The following is a 22,902-nucleotide window of genomic DNA, read 5'->3' as shown; positions in this document are numbered from 1 at the left end:
TTGTTTTTTTTATTTATTTTATTTTTTACAAAATATAGATAGGAAGTTCAAAGGAACAGCATTTATTTGAAACCACTTTTTGAACAGAATTTTCTGAATTTCACAATTTTTTTGTTTGATCCCTGATGAAGCTGATGCTAAATCTATATATATATATATATATATATATATATATATATATATATATATATATATATATATATATATATATATATATATATATATATATATATATATATTTTTTTTTTTTTTTTTTTTTTTACAATATTACTGTATTTCTGATCACACACACACACACACATATATATATATATATATATATATATATATATATATATATATAATTTATATATTATATAATTATATATATATTTCTAAGTTATATAATTATAATGTATTTCTAAGTGTGCATTAAGCACTCTCTCTCACACACACACACACACACACACACATTTTTTCACATACACACAAGCACACACAGTTTCTCTCTTGCACACACACACACGCACACACATGCGCACGCACACACACACACACACACACACACACACACTCACACACACACACACACACACACTCGCACACACGCACGCACACACACACACACACACACACACACACACACACACACACACACACTCGCACACACACACACACACACACACACACACACGCACGCACACACACACACACACACACACACACACACACACACACGCACACACACACACACACACACACACACACACACACACTGCGTGGCAGCAGATTGAGCTTCATTAATGACGGTGTGAGGACAGACGCTCTCCTGAAGTTTCCGTGACGTCGGTGTCTCCCGTGGCTAGCTCCTGTCCGGGACGCTGAGACGCTGTAAATGTGATATTACCAAAATAAAGCATGAGAGCGTCACGTACAGAGCGTCATTCCAGGTCATTCTTCACAGTTCCCGTCGACGTCGCTCTTTTGACTCTGATTCAAGCAGGGTTTGTCAGTCTGCTTCTTCACTCAGGACTCCTGATGTGGCGTGCATAAATTAAAACATTTATTCCTGAACCCATCAGAAGGCTTTAACACCTCTCGTCTCTTCTGTTAGTTTAGATGAAGAGCTGACAGATAATAAGGAAAGTCAAACGCTCATCTCGTATGGACATGCTGATGTGTATTTATCAGCGTGAGGGCCTGCGTCTCTCCATCACGGCCACAAAAACACAGCGTGTCAATATTAGTTTGTGAGAGTCTTGAAGAGCTTGTCAGCCTTAAAGGAGACGCTGTTTATCCGCTCATTCATTGACGTATCCCTGTAGTCTTATTATGTTTGTAGACTGTGTTTGTGCTGTGAAGACAATCATGAAGACGTGAAGAAAAAAAACATAACGTGATTTCAATGCCTAAAAACCTCATGGAAATTAATAAATGTTGTTGTTGTTGTTTTTTTCTTTAGTCTAAAATGATATTTAGCTGATAAACATATTTTAAAACTTGGATTTAATGAAATCTATTTAATTTAATATGCAATGTTAATTGTTGATTTTTGTGCATGTAATTCTTAAAAATTATTTATTGTTTTACAGTTAACATATTATATTAACATATAGTGTATTTTATATATTTACACACACACACACATATATATATATATATATATATATATATATATATATATATATATATATATTTATATTAGTGCTGTCAAGCAAATAATCCTGATTAATCACATACAAAATAAAAGGTTTTGTTCACAGTGTGTACTATGTATATTAATTATGTATATCTAAATATATATACAAATATTACCAAACTGTATGTTTGTGTGTTTATATATGCATAATAAATATAGCACACACATGATGCAAACTAAAACCTTTATTTTGAATGCTCTTTAATCATTAGACAGCACTAATGTTGCCAGCAAGAGCATTTGCCAAAAAACTTTTGCGTGGCTGTGATTGCAGAAATATGTTTCTTCCTGGACCGCCTCGATCAGACAAACTTTGATGTCTTTCCCTTTTTTTTTCCTCAACTCCGTTTAAAGCTCTCCTTTTTGCTCCGAGGAGGACGTTTTGAGTTCTGAGCCATACAATATGTCTTCATTATTCCTCAAGGCCTTTAATCTGAGGAGATCAGTGAAGATGTGCTTCCCGTGCTCCGTGTCTTTCAGCTCTCGACGTCCGTGTCCCAGAATCCCCGCTGGTGGCTCTGTACGGGGCGGACGCGGTGCTCAACTGCTCGTTCTCCGGCGCCTCGGCGTTCAACCTGTCCGAGCTCAGCGTGTTCTGGCAGCTCTCGGACACCAAGCGCGCCGTCCACAGCTTCTGGCAGGGCCGAGATCAGCTGAGCGATCAGGAGCAGCGCTTCGCCAACCGCACCGGCCTCTTCCCCGACCGGCTCCGCTCCGGGAACGCCTCCCTGCTGCTGAGGAGCGTCCGCGTGGCCGACGAGGGAAGCTACTCCTGCTTCGTCAGGGTTCAGTCGTACGGCAGCGGAGCTATGCTGATGCAGGTCGCAGGTTTGTGGAGCTCTCTTCAACTGCTCAGTTAATCCAGTTCCTAATCGCAAATGCTGAGTAATGAGCATCTAGTCTGTAAAGACGAGCGATGAATCGTGTGGAAGCCCATGTCCTTCACTTACGAATGGCGACATTGTGGCGTAATTATATGAGATAAAAACTTTAAAATGACGATTTATCGAGGAAATAATTGCAATATAAAAATTGGAAATGACGAATCACTTAAGTCATGATTACGAGATGATAAAAAGATGAATTCTGAAGCCAAATAACTGATTTATCATTATAGACCGCTGTCCATGTGTTTCTAAAGTCATTAAGTCCATTCTGACATAAATTCACACACACACACACACACACTCACACTAGTGCACACGCACACACACACACACACACACACACACACACACACACACACACACACACACTAGTGCACTGCGCACACACACACACACACACACACACACACACACACTAGTGCACACACACACACACACACACACACTGTTAATTTATCATTATAGACCACTGTCCATGTGTTTCTAAAGTCGTTAAGTCCATTCAGACATAAAGTCATGATTTCTGCTTTTTATCTCGTAATTATGATTTAGTCAAATTCAACTTTATCTCTTTATCTCGTAATTAAAACTTGTCATAATTGATCATATTATAACATTTTTATTTACGTAATTACGACTTAGTAAGTCACAATTTTTCAATTGGAGGAAATTGATTGTTGATTCTGATCCTGCGTGGCTTGTCTTACCGTCTACCTTCTCTTTGTGTAATTATGACTTAAGTAAGTTGAAATCATAATTTCGACTCTTTAAGTGACTTTTTTGGCTTGCACAGAACTGCTTGTGAAACTGACCTGATATGCTTCTCATTGATTTCAGTGTATTTACGTGAAAACGGGAGATTTGGCGACATTCCCATGACTGTAACAGAAGAGATAGCTCATTCAAAGCAGCATTGAATCATTCAAAATCTGTTTTTAATAGTTTGATTGCATTATAACACTATGCATATTTCTTTATTGTGTTATTGAAAGTAGAAACCACTCTGAACATCCAGGCTTGATACTATAGAGAAGCGCTAGGCTGTTTTTAGCATGCTCCAAGTAACGACGCAAGCATCTTAATTAATAATTGCGATTACAATTTCAAAGGAACAACTGATGATTATGATTTATGTCCTGATCGTGCAGCCCAACTCTTCACCATGCAAATCATTGCTAACTTTCTACTTTATATTTAAGAGTAGGCTATTAGTGGTGACTAAAATGTACAGAAGTGAAAATCAATGATGCTTAATATCCTTATGATTTTTGGCATAAAACCAAAATCAATCGTTTTGACCGTTGTCTATCACTACAAATATTCCCCAGAGACTAAAGACTGGTTTTGTGCTCCGGTGAGTCCTTGTGTCTTCAGAATACTTTGATTGAACCATTAGATTTATTCAGCTTTATCAACTTTTTCAAGCTTTTGATCAAGCTCTCAGGTTTAATTTCAGAATGTCTTCATTTGTGTTTGGAAGACGAACCCAACTCAGTTTTTTCTTTACTTTTGAGTGAACTATCACAGTTTCTCTGAGAGGATTTTTCTGTCCAAATTCACAGCTAAATCAGCTCCGCGCACTAATTAAGACACACACACACACACACACACACACGCGCGCACTAATTAATGTGCAAAATCTAAAAAGAGTTACCCTCACTAATTGACTGGTCACATGCTGGCGTGGCTCCACTGTAAGTGCCTTATTGTTGCTTTTTTTTAATAAACCCAGAAACAAGTTGAAATCATTTTCTGTGATGATCGACAATATGCCAGAGACGCTATCAATAGAGCTTAAGTCGTATTGAACCCGAGCGTTCCTTTAATCCAGAAAATCGACCGTCTGCAGAATCTACGGCTCCTATAGAATACATATCATCTATATGAGACGGCCGTCAGATATTTATAGCTGAAATATCAAGCGCTGTGTATGTACTTTACAGTAATGTGTGTTATTATGTGTGTGTGATGGATGTCGTTGCACATCTTGAAGATTGTCACAGAAAGGCTTCTCCGAGGGCCCGGTAATGAGCGCGATCATTTATGTGCGATGCTCTCGATGAGCCTGATCAATATCCAGTGGTATCGATCGCTGGGATCCGCTGTGATTGATGGCGCTCAGCTGCGGCTGCTATATGTGTTATTATTTTTATGGCTGAATGCACTCAGACTCACCGGAGTACATCATTATTTATGATCTATAGATGGCATTTTCCCATTCTCCCATCTCTGTCTCGCCTTTCTCTTTCAATGCATTGAATTAAGTGATATTAATGCTCTGCGACGCACCACTCCTGTCTGCTTCTGTACATCTAATGAAGATTAAACCAAAACAATCGTGTCATTTTCACTCTTCTGCATTATAATGCTTAATATTTATTAGCGGGATTATTTCGAGTTCGCGTTCACAGTACGAGCCGCGGTGGCTTCTTGTTCTGGAGATTTTTAATTAGCAGCTCGGATACGTGTCATCTGTAATCGTTATAATCTCGTATACGCTTTCTGTGACACTTAAAGGACTAGTTCACCTACAAACGATCATTCTGTCATCATTTACCCTCCCTCTGTCGTTATAGACCCGCATGAGTTTGTTTCTCACGAAAGTAAGAAGGGTGTAAGTAGCTGAAACGTAAAAAAAAAAGTTTCTCAGTAAGTCATAAGTAACAGTTTGAATAAGTCATTTTTCCCCCTTAAGATGTTCATTCTGCTGTGTTGGACTAAAACACACTGATTTTGTTTACACGGGCTATAACAACTTCCCAAAACAAATTGTTATTATTTAACCTATTTATTTAACCAATTATTTATTATTATTTACTTGTGTTCCCGTTCAAAAATATAAAAACAATAAAAATAAAAAATAAAAACTATATAATAATAGAAATAATAATTTAATAAATGTATATTTTTGGAAATATATATAGTTTTATGTACATATATATGTGTGTATATATGTGTATGTGTGTTTATATATATATATATATATATATATTTTTTTTTTTATTTTTTTTTTTTTTTGTGACATGAAAAATCATTATTTATGTGAAATTAAAATTGAAAACCATATATAATTTCTTTTACGTTTTATTTATACTTTTTCAAAATTGTTTACACTTTTAGATATTTATATATATATATATATATATATATATATATATATATATATATATATATTATATTTATATATATAAAAGAGTAAAAATATGTATATATATATATATATATATATATATATATATATATATATATATATATATATATATATATATATATATATATTAGTTTAGGCTAGATTTTTTGAAGAGGAACAGCCAGATTTGTGTAATACTTGTTGAGTTGTTAGTCTGAGCTCTGGTCTTGAGTTTCAGACAGCAGCTGAAGGTTATAAAGTCTTCTTGGCATCAGTTGTGGTGACCCCGGCCGTCTGATTGCTTTCCTTCCCCTCGTCCCAGCACCCAACTTTTGTGTTTGCTGAATGGTGATTGTCTGTGGGAATAAGACGGTCTCGGGCTCCCCGCGTGTGAGAGCTCGAGGGACGGCGCCGCTGATTTCTTCATCACCCCAACAAAAACACTCTACGAGCGGCCCATTTCCCAGAAGCCTCGCTGCCTGTGGTTTGCGTTCCTGCTGAGGAAGAGGGCAGAGATGAGCGTGTCAGCAGACGCTTTCCGTCTGATCTTGAGCCATGTGTGTTTTATGCTAAGCTCCTAGAATGTAATTAACAATTTAATGGGAATGATGTGGAGCCGGTCCCGAGGTGACGGCAGCTTTACCTGAAACCCGCTCTGACGCTGAAACACGCTCTTCACACGGCTTGTGCTAATCCAGGAGTTTTAACTGACTGTCTTCAGAAAAGTAACACTTTATTTTGAGATGGTCTCTTATGAACAATCTGCTCACTATAAGTAACTCTGTAAGAACAAGTCAACACAAGCCTGACCAGTCTTCTAATGATCCACTAACACTATAGTTAGAGTTAGGAGATGTGTATACGCAGCGGTGCTTATAGTCAACAGAAAGAGACCCATCAAACTAAAGTGAAACCCTATTTTCTTTTTGTCTTTTAAGCGATGTCTAATACTGTGATGTTTCTGAGCGTACAGAAGTAAGTGCTGTATTTCTGCTATGAATTTTCATTCAGACCATCTGTTGCTTTTGTTCTGACCAATATGAAATAATATTTAAATGATTTGGCTATTTTTGTAAAATTATATATAAAAATGTAAATGCAATTTACATTCCCATTCCCAATTGTTTTGATAAAAATTTATAAAAATAATTACTAATAATTTATTTTCATAAAATGTTTTTTTATACATAAACCGTATATATATTTTGAAAACATTCACATGTATGTACATGTGTATGTATTACGTATTATTATAGTTATATTTACATATATAATATATAAAAACATAACACTTTTCTTACATGCATGTGTTTATATTTATGTATACATACTAAACATACGCAGTGCACACAGATATATTATGTAAATAAAATATTTTATTTTGGTTGCAATTAATCTTTTGGCAGCTAATAAATATATATACATATTTTTTTTGTGTGTGTGTAAATATATATATATTTTTTTGTTTTATTTTGCACCCACTAACTAGTTCTCTCTCTCTCTCTCTCTCTCTCTCTGTGTCTCTCGGCCCATCTCAGCTCCGTTCTCCAAGCCGCTGGTGACCTGGGGCCCGGAGTCGGCCCTGAAGCCCGGGGATGTGGTGGCCCTCAGCTGTGTGGCATACGGAGGTTATCCTGAGGCGGAGGTGCTGTGGCAGGACGGAGCTGGACGCAATCTGACCGATAACGTGACGGTCTCTCAGGTGGCCAACGAGGAGGGTCTGTTCAGCGTGAAGAGCGTCCTGACCGTGATCCTGGAGCCCAACAGCACCTACAGCTGCAGACTGAGCAACCCGCTGCTGGGAGAGGAGGGTCAAGCATCGGTCACCATCACCGGTGAGAGAAAACAGCACAGATGCTCTGCACTCAGACACACACACACACACACACACACATGTATATATATATAATACTATACCATATTTATATATGGTAAGCACATAGTATAGTTGTGAATCTTGAAAGTGAAACAAAAGCACGATTAAATGCATTCAAATGCAGTTTCAATATTCCACAACAGAGGCTTACATTTTTGATGCTTACATTTTATATATAGTATAATTATCTGTGGTATTATAACTGTGCGAGAAAGTATTGAAACATATAATTTCCTCCCTGTGTTTCATTCCTGCTGTGAGCTGCTGAAATTATGCGCGCTGTGAAGCAGCCAATCAGAGCAGAGCTCAACGTTATTATTCATGAGCCTTCCAAATAAGGTAAAAACACACGGTTTCATTCTGGGGACAAACCCTCGAGGCGAACATGGACATGTTAAAGCATTTCTGGAGGGTTTTCTTTGCTTATACTCAAGCCACATACCTTCAACGTAGATGTCAGAGAACAATTTAAAATACCATACCAATGCATTTAAACCTTTAAAGTTGCTTTCTATGAAAAAGAGCAGCCTGAACATTCTGCTAAAAATCTCCTTTCACGTTCCACTCAAAGGCAGCGCTCATACGGGTCAGATGTCTGGTTTTCACAATCGGAATGGCTTCGTGCACGTCCTTCATCTGTTTCTCATCGCCGAACCCAAACAGAGAGAAAATAATAAACTGTTCAGTTACGGTGCAATAGGCATCGCCGCCATTGTTCAACGAGACTTTGAAATAGGAACGGGTTTTTTGTGCTTAGACGAGGCCTAAGCCTGCTCGCTCGCGTGTGTCTGTGCAGACCGTAGTTAATGTACAGCCCCACTGAGATTTGACGGATGAAGGTCAGGCTGAGCTCTCGTTCTGTGAGTCTACAGCAAATACCTGGATCATCCCGACCGCCACAGACTTACAACGTGTTCGTAAACAAGCGTCAGAATCCGTGCGCGAGCGGAGAGATCACGCCGACCTTGTTTGATATGAAAAAGCATTTGCATTTGTTTACAACAGCTGCTGTATGCTCAACAACTTTGGTAATTAATATTGACCTAGCCGAGCTTCGTGCGCCGCGCTTGCTTGTTTTTCTCCGGCAAACAAACCCGCAAACCAGGACTCGCTTTGAAACGCAACGCGCCGCTTTTAGAAGCGCTCAGATTGAGATCGCACTTAGTGCATTTCTTTAACTATTTATTTGCAAAACCTGTGTTGAAAGGAACGGGAACGGGCTTCACGGTGGCCTCACCTGACGCGTCACTCGAATAAAAAGTAAACGATTTCTTTAATTAATAGCGATAAAAAAACGCAGTCAAAAACGTCCGCAAAGTTATTGAGTGAAAGAAAAGTGCTTTGTATCTCAGAGGGTCTTTCTAAGTGAGACGTTTAGGACTTTCTACAACGAAGAGAGGAAAATCTGTTTAGTATTCAAAAGAGAGTTTTCTGGAAGAGGACGAGACTCCAAGAAGCCCGTTAAAATGTCACACTTCTCTCCAAATTCCCAGTGAAAAATTACAAAGTAATACAGACGTGCCTCGAAATGAATGAGACAGGCGGAGAAGAAGCAGACGAGGAGTGTGTGTGAAGGTGAGAGCTGGTCCTGGATGTGGTCTGAGGTCAGAGAAACTTCAGCTCGGTCAGTGTAATCCATTCATCAGCGTCTCTCTGTCCTTCACTCCGGCTGAAGAAGATCTGTGCGAGTGTGAACGTTACTGACGATCCGCTCGGAGCGTCCTGTGTTTTAATGGAAGAGTTCACCTGGCCAGTGCTCTTGTCTTAATAGTGCTTTAGATGTATATATATAATATATATATATATATATATATATATATATATATATATATATATATATATATATATATATATATATATATATATATATATATATATCATTTTTATATTTATAATTGATTTTATCATATGCAAATATTAAAATGCAATGAAAATAATCACATTTAAATGATTACATTTATTATAAAATGTTATATTGCAATTTAAAACAATAGTCATAAGTCAGTCATCAGTCTGAAAAAATGGCCAATTCTAAGAGACAGTCTAATATAATATATTGTAAAATTTTTTATATATATATATATATATATATATATATATATATATATATATATATATATATATATATATATGTACATATATCACATCATAACAACTATTTTTATTTATATAATATTATTATATATATATATATATATATATGTATATATTTTGTAATTTCATATTAATATATTTAATAAGTAACGTTTTATTCTTTATCGCGATTCCCCGTACATTTTTCGACCCCACTGTATGGAGAGACCGTGTTTTTAATCATAATTCATTTTAACGTTAAGCTTTATCGATTGATGACAAACCGATGAACTATCGTCGAGCGCTGGAGACGGTCTGGAGATCCGAGCTCCGCGTTACATAAGGATGCTTCTCGGTTAATCTGCAGCCATCGACCTTGAGCCGCTGTAACAAAGAGCTGCAGACTCTGAGAGAAAACAAGAAGACTTTGAGACGGAGAGAGCGACTGATGAGAGGACCTCTGACACCCGCAGCAGGAGCTAATGAGTTAACAGCGCTTCCTGAATGTGGAGGATCCCTCGCTTTCTCTCTGACTGCTGATATCTCTGTCAGTACACTGTGTGTGTGTGTGTGTGTGTGTGTGTGTGTGTGTGTGTGTGTGTTACATCGAGAGGAATCATTGCTGTCCATCTCTCTTTGCTGCCACAGCATTCTGGGTAAAAGCTGTGAGAAAGATATAGAAAGAGACAGAGAGAAGGAGAGAAAAGTGCAAGCGGTCAATAGACTGAGTTGGGAGGGAGCGGAGCAGAAACTCGGATGCTTAGAAATGTAGCCATGGTGATTGTGCAGTGAATAATGTAGCCATGGCGATGTTGCTGTGGCGACTGTCTAGCACTGATGAACTGCTGCTGATGTCACGGCAGAAGCGGTTATGGGATGTTGCAGCGAAAATCCTCGTCTTATTTCCAGTTTAACATGATCTAGCACTGCGCCGGCACAGATGAGCTCTGTAAGCTCATTTTATATGCGCTGGAAAAAAATGATGTAGGACTTGCTTTGAAACGGTTTGAAAAGTATTTTTCAGAAATATTTTTCACAATTAATTGCAAAGAAACGTCAAGTAACACTTAATTAATGCAAAACGTTGACAATTTTCAATTCATTACATAATGTTATTTATACGAAATGAGTGTAAAATAAAGATATTGAACTAAAATAATATGTTCAGATGTATGATATATTATTATTATTATTTAATAATAATAATAATATATATATATAAATATATATAAAAAAAAAAAATATATATATATATATATATATATATATATATATATATATATATATATATATTATTTAATGGATCTTCTTTTAAACAATTTTGACGGAGAAATTGACATGGCAAGTCACATGTTGAATTAAACATGAAATTTCCAAGTAGAAAAAATAAAGTAGCATTTTCTTGCATACTGAATGCTGTGTTTGGTGAAAAAAAGCAATGCTTAATGAAAATGCATTATTAATAATCAAACACAGATGATGATCGTGCATTTGAAATCTAAAGCACCTTCCTCAGAGGCTGCAACTTTATTTTTCACTGTAAACATGATTTTTTTTGTGGTTGTAAATAATACAAAAATGACTGGAGCATGTTTTACAAGAAAATACTTAGTTTTTCTTCTTCAAAATGTCATGTTTAATTCAGTGTGTCATTTACTGTTTCTTTGTAATATGCTAAATTTACTAGCTATTTTTGTGAACATTGTTTCTATCAAGTTGATATTACTTTTCTTTTTATATATATATATATATATATATATATATATATATATATATATATATATATATATTTTTTATTATTTATTTATTTATTTATTTATTTTTTTTTTTTTACGATTTCAAACCACATCAGACCTCCATTAATCTTGTAGATAATCATTTATAAGTGATAAACTATTGTCCGTGGAGGCTGGAAGTAACTCCTCATTTTCAGGTGTGCAATTATCAGGCATGTTTTCTTCTACAGATCAAATGAGCCAAAAAAAAAGAGACTGAAAGTCAGAAATTCTGAAATGCCCATGAGAGGGATGCAATGATGTGCTAAGGAACCGGTAAAATGATCAGAATATGAATAACCGTAGTACTTCAGGCGTGCAGAACCAGCTTTCAGTAAACACTGCATGTGAACTGCATTAAGCACTGCATTTTGTGCATCGGGTGTAATTGGTTGCTGGTGAATCTCACTCTCAGCGTCAGCCTTTTATCATTGTGCTTTCTTTCTTTTCAATCTATATTTTTCTTCCTCACACATGCACACTAAACCCATGGCTCATATTTACGTATTTATGCTCGACTCGATAACCCTTCAATATTTCACTCTGGTCTTAGAGGAAAGATTACATCACCGTGTTTCTCTCTCTCTCTTTCTCTTATCATCCGGTCCTCCACTTGTCCCAGCAAACATGGCCTCCTAAATTGCTACCTGACAGAGCCGGGCAGAGCTCGCCGTGGCCTACAGAGTCAAGCGGGCAGACAGGAAGAAAAAGAGAGAGCGAAACAAGAGAGGCGGACAAAGTGAGAGAGAACGATAGCAGCAAGAATGAAACCCTTTATTAGTCCTTGTCTCCTTCTCTTCCTCACCGCTCTAATTTGAATGTAATTAGCACATGCATTGGCGGGAGAAACAGCGATCTAAATGAGAGTGTTGTTCAGTCCTGCTACTTGATGGAGCCTGTATTCATTACTGTCTCAGACGCAAACAGCACTTTTCACAGTGAACACCAGCCTGATTGGCCTGGTCACGAGATCACGCTGCTAAACAGCCCACACACACACACACACACACACACACACACACACACACACACACGAGCTGAGCGTTGAACCTGGAGGCTAGGGATGTCATATCACGAGAGCAGCTCTCTAGGTCTTCCTGGAGAAAAGTGTAGAAATTAGAAATTCATTTCCACAGAAAAGATGTTCCTCTGGTACTCTAGTACACTATAACTCACGGTAGTACTCACACTAGTACTGTAGCACTCATATGAGTACACTACTACTTTAGCTGTGTCATACTGTCATACTACTAACACTAGTACTATTTCTTCAGTATCTAGTATGTATACTGCGCATAGTATGCACACTTTCTATGTGCTCAGAACACCCAGATGACCTGTTACACCTGCTGAAGCATACTACTCTGAAACATCATTTGTTGGTTAGTGTACACTGTTTAAAAAAAAAATAGTAGACAGTATGCACTGTGTACTGGGCAGTAAGCTAGTGTACCATTTCAATACATCACAAATACACTATAATTCTAGTACTCTAGTACACTAGTAAGAACTGGCTCTAGTACCCTAGAACTCACACTAGTACTCTAGTACTCAAACGATTACACTAAAAGACTAGTACCCACACGGATACACTAGTACTCCAGCGAGTGTGCCGGTGTTTTCACGCCAGACTTTGATTCTTGACTTTCTGAGTGGAGTGTGTAATAATTCCTATAACGAACGGCAGTGCCAGAACATATTGTACCTCTCATTAGTTTGGCAGTTTGGCTTCTAATGGGACACGTGTCATTGGTAAAGGTGAGCAGCAGTAGTATTAGCTGTATAATCAGTGTATAATTGTGACCGATCAATCGTTGAAGGAGCCGTTCTCATTCAAGGACGTAGCATGCTGGTCATTTCACCCAAAACTTGCTTTTACTTGAGCTTAGATTTAGCTTCCTGTCAGGGAGATATGTTATATGACGCATGCTTTTGTGTGTGTGTGTGTGCGTGTGTGTGAGTGCGTGTGTGTGTGCGTGTGTGTGTGTGTGTGTGTGTGAGTGTGCGTGTGCATGTGTGCGTGTGTGTGTGTGAGTGTGCGTGTGCATGTGTGTGTGTGTGTGTGTGTGTGTGTGTGTGTGTGTGTGTGTGTGTGTGTGTGTGTGTGTGTGTGTGTGCGTGTGTGTGTGTGTGTGTGTGTGTGTGTGTGTGTGCGTGTGTGTGTGTGTGTGTGTGTGTGCGTGTGTGCGTGTGTGTGTGTGTGTGTGTGTGTGTGTGTGTGTGTGTGTGTGTGTGTGTGTGTGTGTGTGTGTGTGTGTGTGTGTGTGTGTGTGTGTGTGTGTGTGTGCGTGTGTGTGTGCGTGTGTGTGTGCGTGTGTGTGTGTGTGTGTGTGTGTGTGTGTGTGTGTGTGTGTGTGCGTGTGTGTGTGTTAAATCCTGTCTGGTGTCATACGCCTCAGCTCAGCGATGTAAAATCATATTAGTTTCAGCATTTTTAGGGAACACTAAACAGAATAGCCTGATCCATACCCTCTAAAGGCTTCACTTCTTTACATCCCTACGACACACACACTCACACACACACACACACACACACACACACACACACACTAATGACTGCATCCTCCGTGAACTGCTTTTGTTCTGGCCCGTGAAGAACTCTACATCATTGTCTGCTCGTGTGACACAACATTGTGTTTGTGCTTAATGCAGTTTCAATTAGATGCCTAGAAATGAAGATAACCCGGCTCTCCTGCTTTACTCCGGAGGAGAGTGGGATTCAACACCATACCGTACAATTAGGTTATATAATATTCAAATTCCGTTATATCGTGCATCATCTTATGTTTCTAATACACTCTGTACCGTGTGATCGTCGAGGAGCTCCGGAGAGCGGCAGAAAGGCACGGGGTCATCGTAGCTCAGCGGCGTCTCTCCCGTAATCCCGTTGAACTTTCGTCTGTCGTGTCGCCGTCTATCAGAAGCAGGAAATACAGACAGAAGGGACACTTTGAAGTTGACCCGAATGCGTTTGAAATCTGGAGCTCATAGGCTCCGCTTTAATCCCTTAAATGGTGTGGTCTGTTCTTTAATCTGACCGCAGGCCGCTGTCTTTAACGCAGGTCAGGCACACACTCGACATTAAGCCGTCTGATGGGCTGCACATTAGTCCGGCTGATTTCTGACCCCTCTGGCCCATCTCACTGTTTTACTCCGTCACACCACTTGTGCTTTTTCTCGTGTTAACTCTCCGTATGCGTCTTCTGCGTGTACTCACAGCCGATTGTCACGTCACGACAGCAACGGCCTTCAGATCCGGCCAGCGTATAATAATCTGCAACAAAAGCAATAGATAGATCACTTTAAACGGTTTCTCACAAACACTGGGATGAGAAAAGTAGGCTTAGTGTGGTTGCACTTATTTACTTTAAATATTTGTTGTAGAGTACTATTATTACTGAAGTACTCACGCTAGTATTCACTCGAGTACTCACCCATACTCTAACACTCCCACTGAGGCACTAATACTCACACTGGTATCTTTTTTTACTTTCAAACTTTAATCGCACTTTATTTATTTTTTGTTTAGCGTTTAAATATGTTTATATTTGTTTGACCTAGTTAAACTTCACCAGTACACGAGTAGTACTCACACTAGTACTAATACTCACATAGTTCATGCTAATTCTCATGTTTATACTAGTACTCCCTCCTGTACTCCTGTACTGTTAATAGAAGAATATATCTTCTGCTATTACTCTTCTCTGGTAGATGCCTTGTTTTAAGGATGTTCTCCTGGAGAAGAAGAGCTTTAAAAAGGCTTCCTGGATCTCTATCTGAAGCAGTAAAGTTCTCTATCGTCTCTGTGCGTGTCGTGTAATGATTTGATGATCTATCTCTGTTTGCTCTGGTCTGGCTCGTGTGAGATCCCAGACCCGCTCGCTGTCGAGGGTGCTTTGTAAAGCCGTTAAAGATTCACATCTGCTCCTCTCACAGACGATCTGCTGCTGTAGTAAACACACACTGATAGAGAAACAGAGAGAGATCGCTCTATAGAGGACCTAGTGTGGAGAAGAAAGGAAACGCATGCAGTTCAATTATTCAGTGAGACAAATCTACTTATTTTCTGCACAACTGTGGTAGATAAGTAAGAACATATTAATGGGTACAACTTTCATTTCTTCTGTATTTGTTTGTTCATTTATTAATTTAGTTTCATTTTTGTATCTGTCCTGTACATTATGCTTAGATTTTACTGTAAATGCAGAAAAAATTAAATAATCTATTTGCATGTTTTTAGCATTTTAATTATCCATTTATTCATTTCTTAATGAATTAATTGATCAGTCAACCAATACATTAATACACTATCCCCTCTTTATAAAAATACAGACACGAATAACATTTTATACGGATTTATTATGAACTACTTTATATACAAATCAATTAGTGATACTAATTTATATATATATATATATATATATATATATATATATATATATATTTTTTTTTCATCTTTTCCAGTAGTAAATATCTGAACATCTTTCAACTTTCTTTAATATGTATGAATATATAAATTAATTTTATTTTAAGGATGTAAAAATATATATATATAAAAAAAATAATAATCTAAAAATATAAATACATTTCAAAAATGTAAAACATTTTGCTAGTTATTTATTTATTTATGATTCTCTTTACTCATAAATATTTTCATCATGTCATGAGCATTAATAAATAAATAAGACGATGACTCCAGTGAAAGGCAATGGGCCTCAGAGCGTGTGTTCAGAGCTGTCTTATTAGGGGTGACTGAATCATACCAGTCCATAAATACTGCAGCGGGGTCAGGTTAGGTGGCAGGAAGTTCAAGCGTCTCAGAGTCCAGAAGCTAATTTGTGAATGTGAAACACTGCTGCAGTAAGTGTCAGAATCTGTTCATTTGTGCTGCGGCCGCTGAAAATACGTAAATGAGCATATAAATAAATAACACGCTGTTTGTCTTGATCTGAGCTAGTTAAACATGGAGGTCTGGAGGGGAAGGTGGTGATGGCCATTAGGTTTAATAGACGGTTAGGGGAGAGAGAGAGAGAGAGAGAGGCCTTCAGCTTCACTGCTGTTCAGAGTAAACCAGACTCATCTGCATTTCAGCTCTGCTCACAAATGACCAAACACTGGTCCGAGAGTCCTTGAAGAAATCAAGTGTTTTTCCTGAGATGATTTGTGTAAAAGCACAAACTCCCACGCTCTCCTCATCTACGTACCTCACGCTTGAAGACTCTTGTTTGTGTGTAACGTGGCCGATGTGTTTCTGCTTTAATTACTTTGTGCTTCCTTCGCACCGGCAGATCCCTCTCAGATTCTCTCTGAAAATAAACCAATACAGATTGATCGGTTTGAATGGAAATATTGGAATGGTATTGTGTATATATACATGTGTGTGTGTGTGTGTATATATATATATATATATATATATATATATGTGTGTGTGTGTGTGTGTGTATATATATATATATATATATATATATATATGTGTGTGTGTGTGTGTGTGTGCGTGAGTGTGTGTGTGAGAGGGGCGGGGTCAGCAGAGCTCATTAGCATTTAAAGGAACGTGCACCGAAACAGCTCGCTGAAAACAGATGTTTTTAACACGGTAAAAATGTGTTGTTTTACACTACCACTGAGAACTTTTAACCAAAAGACAGTATAGACTTTTCATTAAGACCCTAAAGAACTATACAGGTAAATGTGCTGTTGCTTTGGCTCAGTTCTCTCATTATTTATCCTAATTAAAGGAACAAGGAACTGCATCCACTGTTCTTCGGGAATCTGAACGGGGTTATATTTCCAAAGCAACCTTCTTCTGAGACTTTCTTACACTTGTGAAAGTCTTACCACAGTTTTGAAAAGTCTCTTTCTCAAGGGCAGCGTTAGCAGAGTTTTCGCTCCGGACGGAGAAGAGATGTTTGTGGTGTGTTGTTTCAGATCAGACAGGAAGAGGAAGACGAATGTGCCGATCTGACCTCAGAGATGCACATCTCCATCTTTTCTCCTCCTCTCTCACACACAGGTGGTCGCAATAAATTTTATCGAGGAAACAACAACAGCTCGGAAGTAAAAAAAAAAAAAAAGCGATCACCTTCCCCTCATTGTGATGAATGCTTAACGTCAGACACGAGCCCGGAGTCATTTATTCAATCCGAATCCCTCTAAAGAGAAGAAATCAAATCTGAGCCCGTCTCGTGTCTTCCTGTTTAGCTAATCCCTGTCCTCTGACATTTCTGGCTCGCCGCCTTTGTGATTGCATTTATTGTTATTATTGCTAATCAGAATTCATGGAGATCCCTTAGCGGGCTTGTTGGAGGGGAGGACAATAAATAGAAGGATAAATAAAAACGAATAATCTCTCAAATGTCAGGGAGCTCTGGGAGGGGCAGATGGCAGGATTTCTGATGTGTTTTGGGAGGCACTTTTGTCTTAGTGTTGATGGTGAAGAGTTGTGTAGAGCAGTAACACAGGCTGAGATCAGTTTTCAACCCCGTTCACCAGAAAAGTGTGCCTCCACCTACGTTTTCACTGCAGCTTTCAGCTGAAATCGACACAAGCAGCAGTTTCTCTTCCGCATAAATTATGGATACAGGGGCAGATCTGTGTTTAATAAAAACCTATGGTTTCTTGCTCAACTGTGTTATGACCTCAAAGCACTTTTTGATTTGTAGACTAGCACGTTGTGATGTTTGCACCACATTACCAGCTTGACGTGTGTGTTTTTTCTGACGGGGTAAACTTGCTTGTCAGCGCACCCGGTACAGCCTTACACATTGTGCTAGGTTTGATGTCAGTAAGGGAATGTTACTGAAAATAACTGGCTTTGTCCCTTAGCGGGAAAGGATTTGTAGAAATGTGTCTCAGCGATGGATGCTCTGCAGGGAATGGGTGCCGTCGGAGTCCAAAACGCTGTATTTGTCTCAGCTTTTGTCTTCCGATGGACTGGAGTGCTGCGGATCATTGGGAAGTTTTTATCAGCAGTTTGGACTCATTCCGACGGCACCCATTCACGTCCATTGCAGAGACACATTTCTGTAAACCTGATGAAGAAACAAACTCATCTACATCTCCGATGGCCTGAGGGTGAACTGCTCCTTTAATGGGTAACACGAGGAAGTGAATAAATGATGACATAACTTGGGCTCGGCTCTCAGTGTTTGTAGAAGGCCGGTTCTGTTCAGCGCGAGGCTCGACTCGTCTTGGGTCTTTCTTCTCGTGGCCTCAGTATTGTGTGGCGGTGACTCTCTGTGTGACGGTAAAAGGAGCGAGCGATAGCTTTGATCAGCGGTATCAGGAGAGGTTTGGCCGGGAGGTGTTTCAACTCTTTATTCCAGGAGATGAAAGCAGAGCAACAGCAGAAACCCTGCAGAAGCAGAGGCTCTGACTGTGAGTGGAGGGGCGGAGCCTGGAATCCTCGCCGTTGCCATGGAGACACGTCGCTCAGAGTACTCCAAAACAAGCGCAACAGTGGGATTACTACTTTATTACAAAGTTTACAATGTATATATATATAAATATATATATATATATATATATATATATATATATATACATATGTCATGCACCAAATAAATCATACGACAGTTTGTTGACAGTTGTTTTATTATTTTATTAAAAAACTAATTGTGTTCTTTTATTTATTTTATATATTATAATTTTATTTCATTTAAACATTATTTAAAAGTATTTTAGTTCATTTATTATTTAATTAAAAATAATCTTTTATATTTATTTTTTACAATGTTATTATTTTATTTAATTTCATTATTTTCACAATTTGTAATGCTATAATTTTGTATTGAAGCATAATTTGTGATAGTCAATACATAAGAAATGTACAGTGAATATTACTTACTATTTGACAATCTCTGTAGAGCACTAAAACAGAAAAGCGAAAGGAGTAAGGGTCATTTCTGAGCTCCATTCACTGCATGTTTTGTGTCTAAACTGGACTAGTGGAGCATATTGTTGGAGATGTAAGCGATATACAATACTCGTATGTGTCTGCAATCAGAAATCAGACACTTGAGAAAGTGTTGGAGGTGAGAGCCAAGATATACGCTCGTCCTTGCTTGTCTTTGGCAACTGAGAAAGAGAGCAGGATAGAAAGAGATGAATAAGGGCTTCCAGAGGAAGATGATGGGTGATGAGAGACATCTGGGATATATCTATAACAGAGAGAAGCAAAATCACATCATCAAACAATAGTAAGAGAGAAATATGAGCCTACAGGCCTTAAGGGACAACAGCGCTGAAAAGCTAGACTTTTACAACATTTATCTTCATCAGGCCACCTTCAGAGAGAGAGAGAGACAGAGAGAGAGAGAGAGAGAGAGAGAGAGAGAGAGAGAGAGAGAGAGAGAGAGAGAGAGAGAGAGAGAGAGAGAGAGAGAGAGAGAGAGAGAGAGAGAGAGAGAGAGAGAGAGAGAGAGAGAGAGAGAGAGAGAGAGAGAGAGAGAGAGAGAGAGAGAGAGAGAGACAGAGAGAGAGAGAGAGAGAGAGAGAGAGAGAGAGAGAGAGAGAGAGAGAGAGAGAGAGAGAGAGAGAGAGAGAGAGAGAGAGAGAGAGAGAGAGAGAGAGAGAGAGAGAGAGAGAGAGAGAGAGAGAGAGAGAGAGAGAGAGAGAGAGAGAGAGAGAGAGAGAGAGAGAGAGAGAGAGAGAGAGAGAGAGAGAGAGAGAGAGAGAGAGAGAGAGAGAGAGAGAGAGAGAGAGAGAGAGAGAGAGAGAGAGAGAGAGAGAGAGAGAGAGAGAGAGAGAGAGAGAGAGAGAGAGAGAGAGAGAGAGAGAGAGAGAGAGAGAGAGAGAGAGAGAGAGAGAGAGAGAGAGAGAGAGAGAGAGAGAGAGAGAGAGAGAGAGAGAGAGAGAGAGAGAGAGAGAGAGAGAGAGAGAGAGAGAGAGAGAGAGAGAGAGAGAGAGAGAGAGAGAGAGAGAGAGAGAGAGAGAGAGAGAGAGAGAGAGAGAGAGAGAGAGAGAGAGAGAGAGAGAGAGAGAGAGAGAGAGAGAGAGAGAGAGAGAGAGAGAGAGAGAGAGAGAGAGAGAGAGAGAGAGAGAGAGAGAGAGAGAGAGAGAGAGAGAGAGAGAGAGAGAGAGAGAGAGAGAGAGAGAGAGAGAGTTCAGTTAGGGATTCTTACATGGAATACTAACTTAGTATTAGTTTACAGTGAGAATCGTGTGTGTGTGTAGTTTCAGGAAGAGCAGGTGTCCTCCTAAGTTACTCAGGATGGTCTGAAGTCTGTTTTTTTGTTTGTTTGTTTTTGACTTTTATCATCACTCTCCTTCACGTAACATCTGTCTAAGCTGTTGTTGATGATCATAGAAGGTTAGGTAGTTCTGCTAGCTACAGTTAGAGACGTTAGCACGCTTGTGAAGCCCGAAAAGATTTATGAAAACATAATTAGTCATCACTCGACTGCTTTTTGATACGGACAGAGCAAAAATATGATCACATGATTCTTTTTTGTCCTGGATTTTCTATCAACTTGACATTTAGCTTCTGTTCATGAGAGCTGGAGGTGAATCGATCTTCTCAGTTTTCACAGGCGTCTGCGTGGTGTGCTTTTCTACGACTGAAGCGCTTTCTGACCTTTGTTAATAATCTGGAGTGCGATGATTGGTCTGCATTAGGACTTTCACCAAGTTCTGTTCTTATGACCCAGAAATAAACAAATGAAAGCAGTGAATTGAATCTGCCGTGGTATTAACCTTTAGAAGAGCTTTTTGAACATGCTTCTCTTTAGCAGGTTTCTCGGCGCTTCTACAAATGATAACAAATCCGGGCTCTTTCTTTCTCAGGGGCCGCGTCAATACATCGATATATATCCTCTGTCAGATCATCCCTGTGCCCGTCTGTGAGTTACCGAGGGAAATAAAGGCAGATTTCGCAGTGCTTTGCTATGTTATTGACTTTTTTGGAACATGGCATGTTTGAGCTGATACTTACACGGACAGCACTCAAAGACATTAATAAACTACCAGCTGTAGTATTGATTTCTAAGCGTACGCAATTACTGCCCGTCACATTTGTGTCGAGCCTGTTCTTGTCTTTTGGCTGCAAAGAGGATGTTGAATTATTTTTTTTTTTACGCTCGTTATTTTCGCAGTCGCCCACCTACGATTTCAAGAGCCACGAGTGAAGGAATAAGAAATAAGATATCTTCATCTAATTTATTTTCCTATGTTTTTCATTTCAACTTGCTTGTCTTACTATTTTATTTTATACGCTAGAATTCCTATAATGTTGTACTTTTGCAGATTAAAAAACGTCGAGAAATAGCCCGTGGTATTGCTATTACAGCAAACCGATAACAAACCGATATTTCATTCTAAATAGTGATGAAGCTAATGTGGCATTTGCAATAATGTGGCATTTTGTTCAGATTTAGTGGAATTAAAAGTTGCTTACCGACTGAACGTGCTCTAGAACGATTGATGATGAAAGCTAGCGCTGATCATTTTCTGTTCAAATGGCTTTAATGACCTCTTTTATCCTCAGAAATCGTTCCATTTAATATCAGTGTTGGATTGGTATCAATATCTGTGATACTGTTAATGGTACTTGATGTTAGATGAAAGCGGAATCATGAAACCTCGTATCAAAGATATGCATGATATGCTTAATTGCAGTGGCTCTGAATGAAAATCGGCTCTCCGTGTTATCCCTTCCATCACAGGAGTCAAGCAAATAGTATTTGAAACTAGAATCATGTCCCAAATGGTGGTCTGTTGAATATGATTCGAGGGTCTAGTACTTCTAGAGATCCTTCTAGAGAGTTACAAAATCTAAAGAGAATCGAGAGAGTCGACTCTGAATCATTGAAACGACTCGCTACTTGTTGCGCAAACCTGGAAAAAATTGGGCGGTATCCAAAATGGGCCCCTATACGCTCAAAGAGGGCTCTATTTGAGGGGACAGCTATTTCAAGTGGTGTTTGAAACCATAGTGGACTCTCTTTCAATCCCACAATGCACCGCAAAAACTAGTGTACAACCGACTCACAAGCGCTGGAGAATCCCCATAATGCATTGCATGTGTCGCTCGACGAATGAATTCTTGTGTTTTTCCAGAAGATGGCGGCGGCGGCTGAATCCATTGCGTAGTACACTGAGATACAAATACAGCGTCATTGTTTGCTAAATCGTTTAACTATGGTTTATACATAATTTGACAGAATTGAAGATAAATCCTTTAATCTTATTACTGGAGCCACCTGCGCCGATGAAACAGATTCATTCTTCACCACTAGGTGCCTCTTTCAGAGAAACGAAATCGACGAGGGGTTTGAAAAAATGAATCGTTAAACGAATCTTTTGGGAGCCACTGAACAAATAAAGCTGCGGACTTCCAAAACTAAAATATCAACTTTTCGTAAGCCACAATAGAGGCACTTTAAAACAAAAAAGCACTAGAAGTAGCCCGTCCCAAAGCTTGCCTACTTTTCTCAAAAGTACGCACTGTTTTCACGGAAGCAATGCTACTTTTCATGGGTGGTGTATAT

General features: G+C 38.9%; 1 protein-coding gene across 1 annotated transcript in view; it reads left to right on the top strand.

Annotated features, from left to right (window-relative positions):
- cd276 (CD276 molecule) overlaps positions 1-22,902 on the top strand; it is a 67,713-nt gene that overhangs the window by 16,930 nt on the left and 27,881 nt on the right. Inside the window, exons 3-4 of the mRNA XM_043264778.1 lie at positions 2,159-2,506; positions 7,234-7,530. Coding sequence (XP_043120713.1) covers positions 2,159-2,506; positions 7,234-7,530 — 645 coding nt within the window. The remainder of the gene's footprint in view (positions 1-2,158; positions 2,507-7,233; positions 7,531-22,902) is intronic.

The sequence above is a fragment of the Puntigrus tetrazona genome, chromosome 18 (assembly GCF_018831695.1).
Source record: "Puntigrus tetrazona isolate hp1 chromosome 18, ASM1883169v1, whole genome shotgun sequence".
Lineage (NCBI taxonomy): Eukaryota > Metazoa > Chordata > Actinopteri > Cypriniformes > Cyprinidae > Puntigrus > Puntigrus tetrazona.
This window is presented reverse-complemented; position numbering and strand designations above follow the sequence as displayed.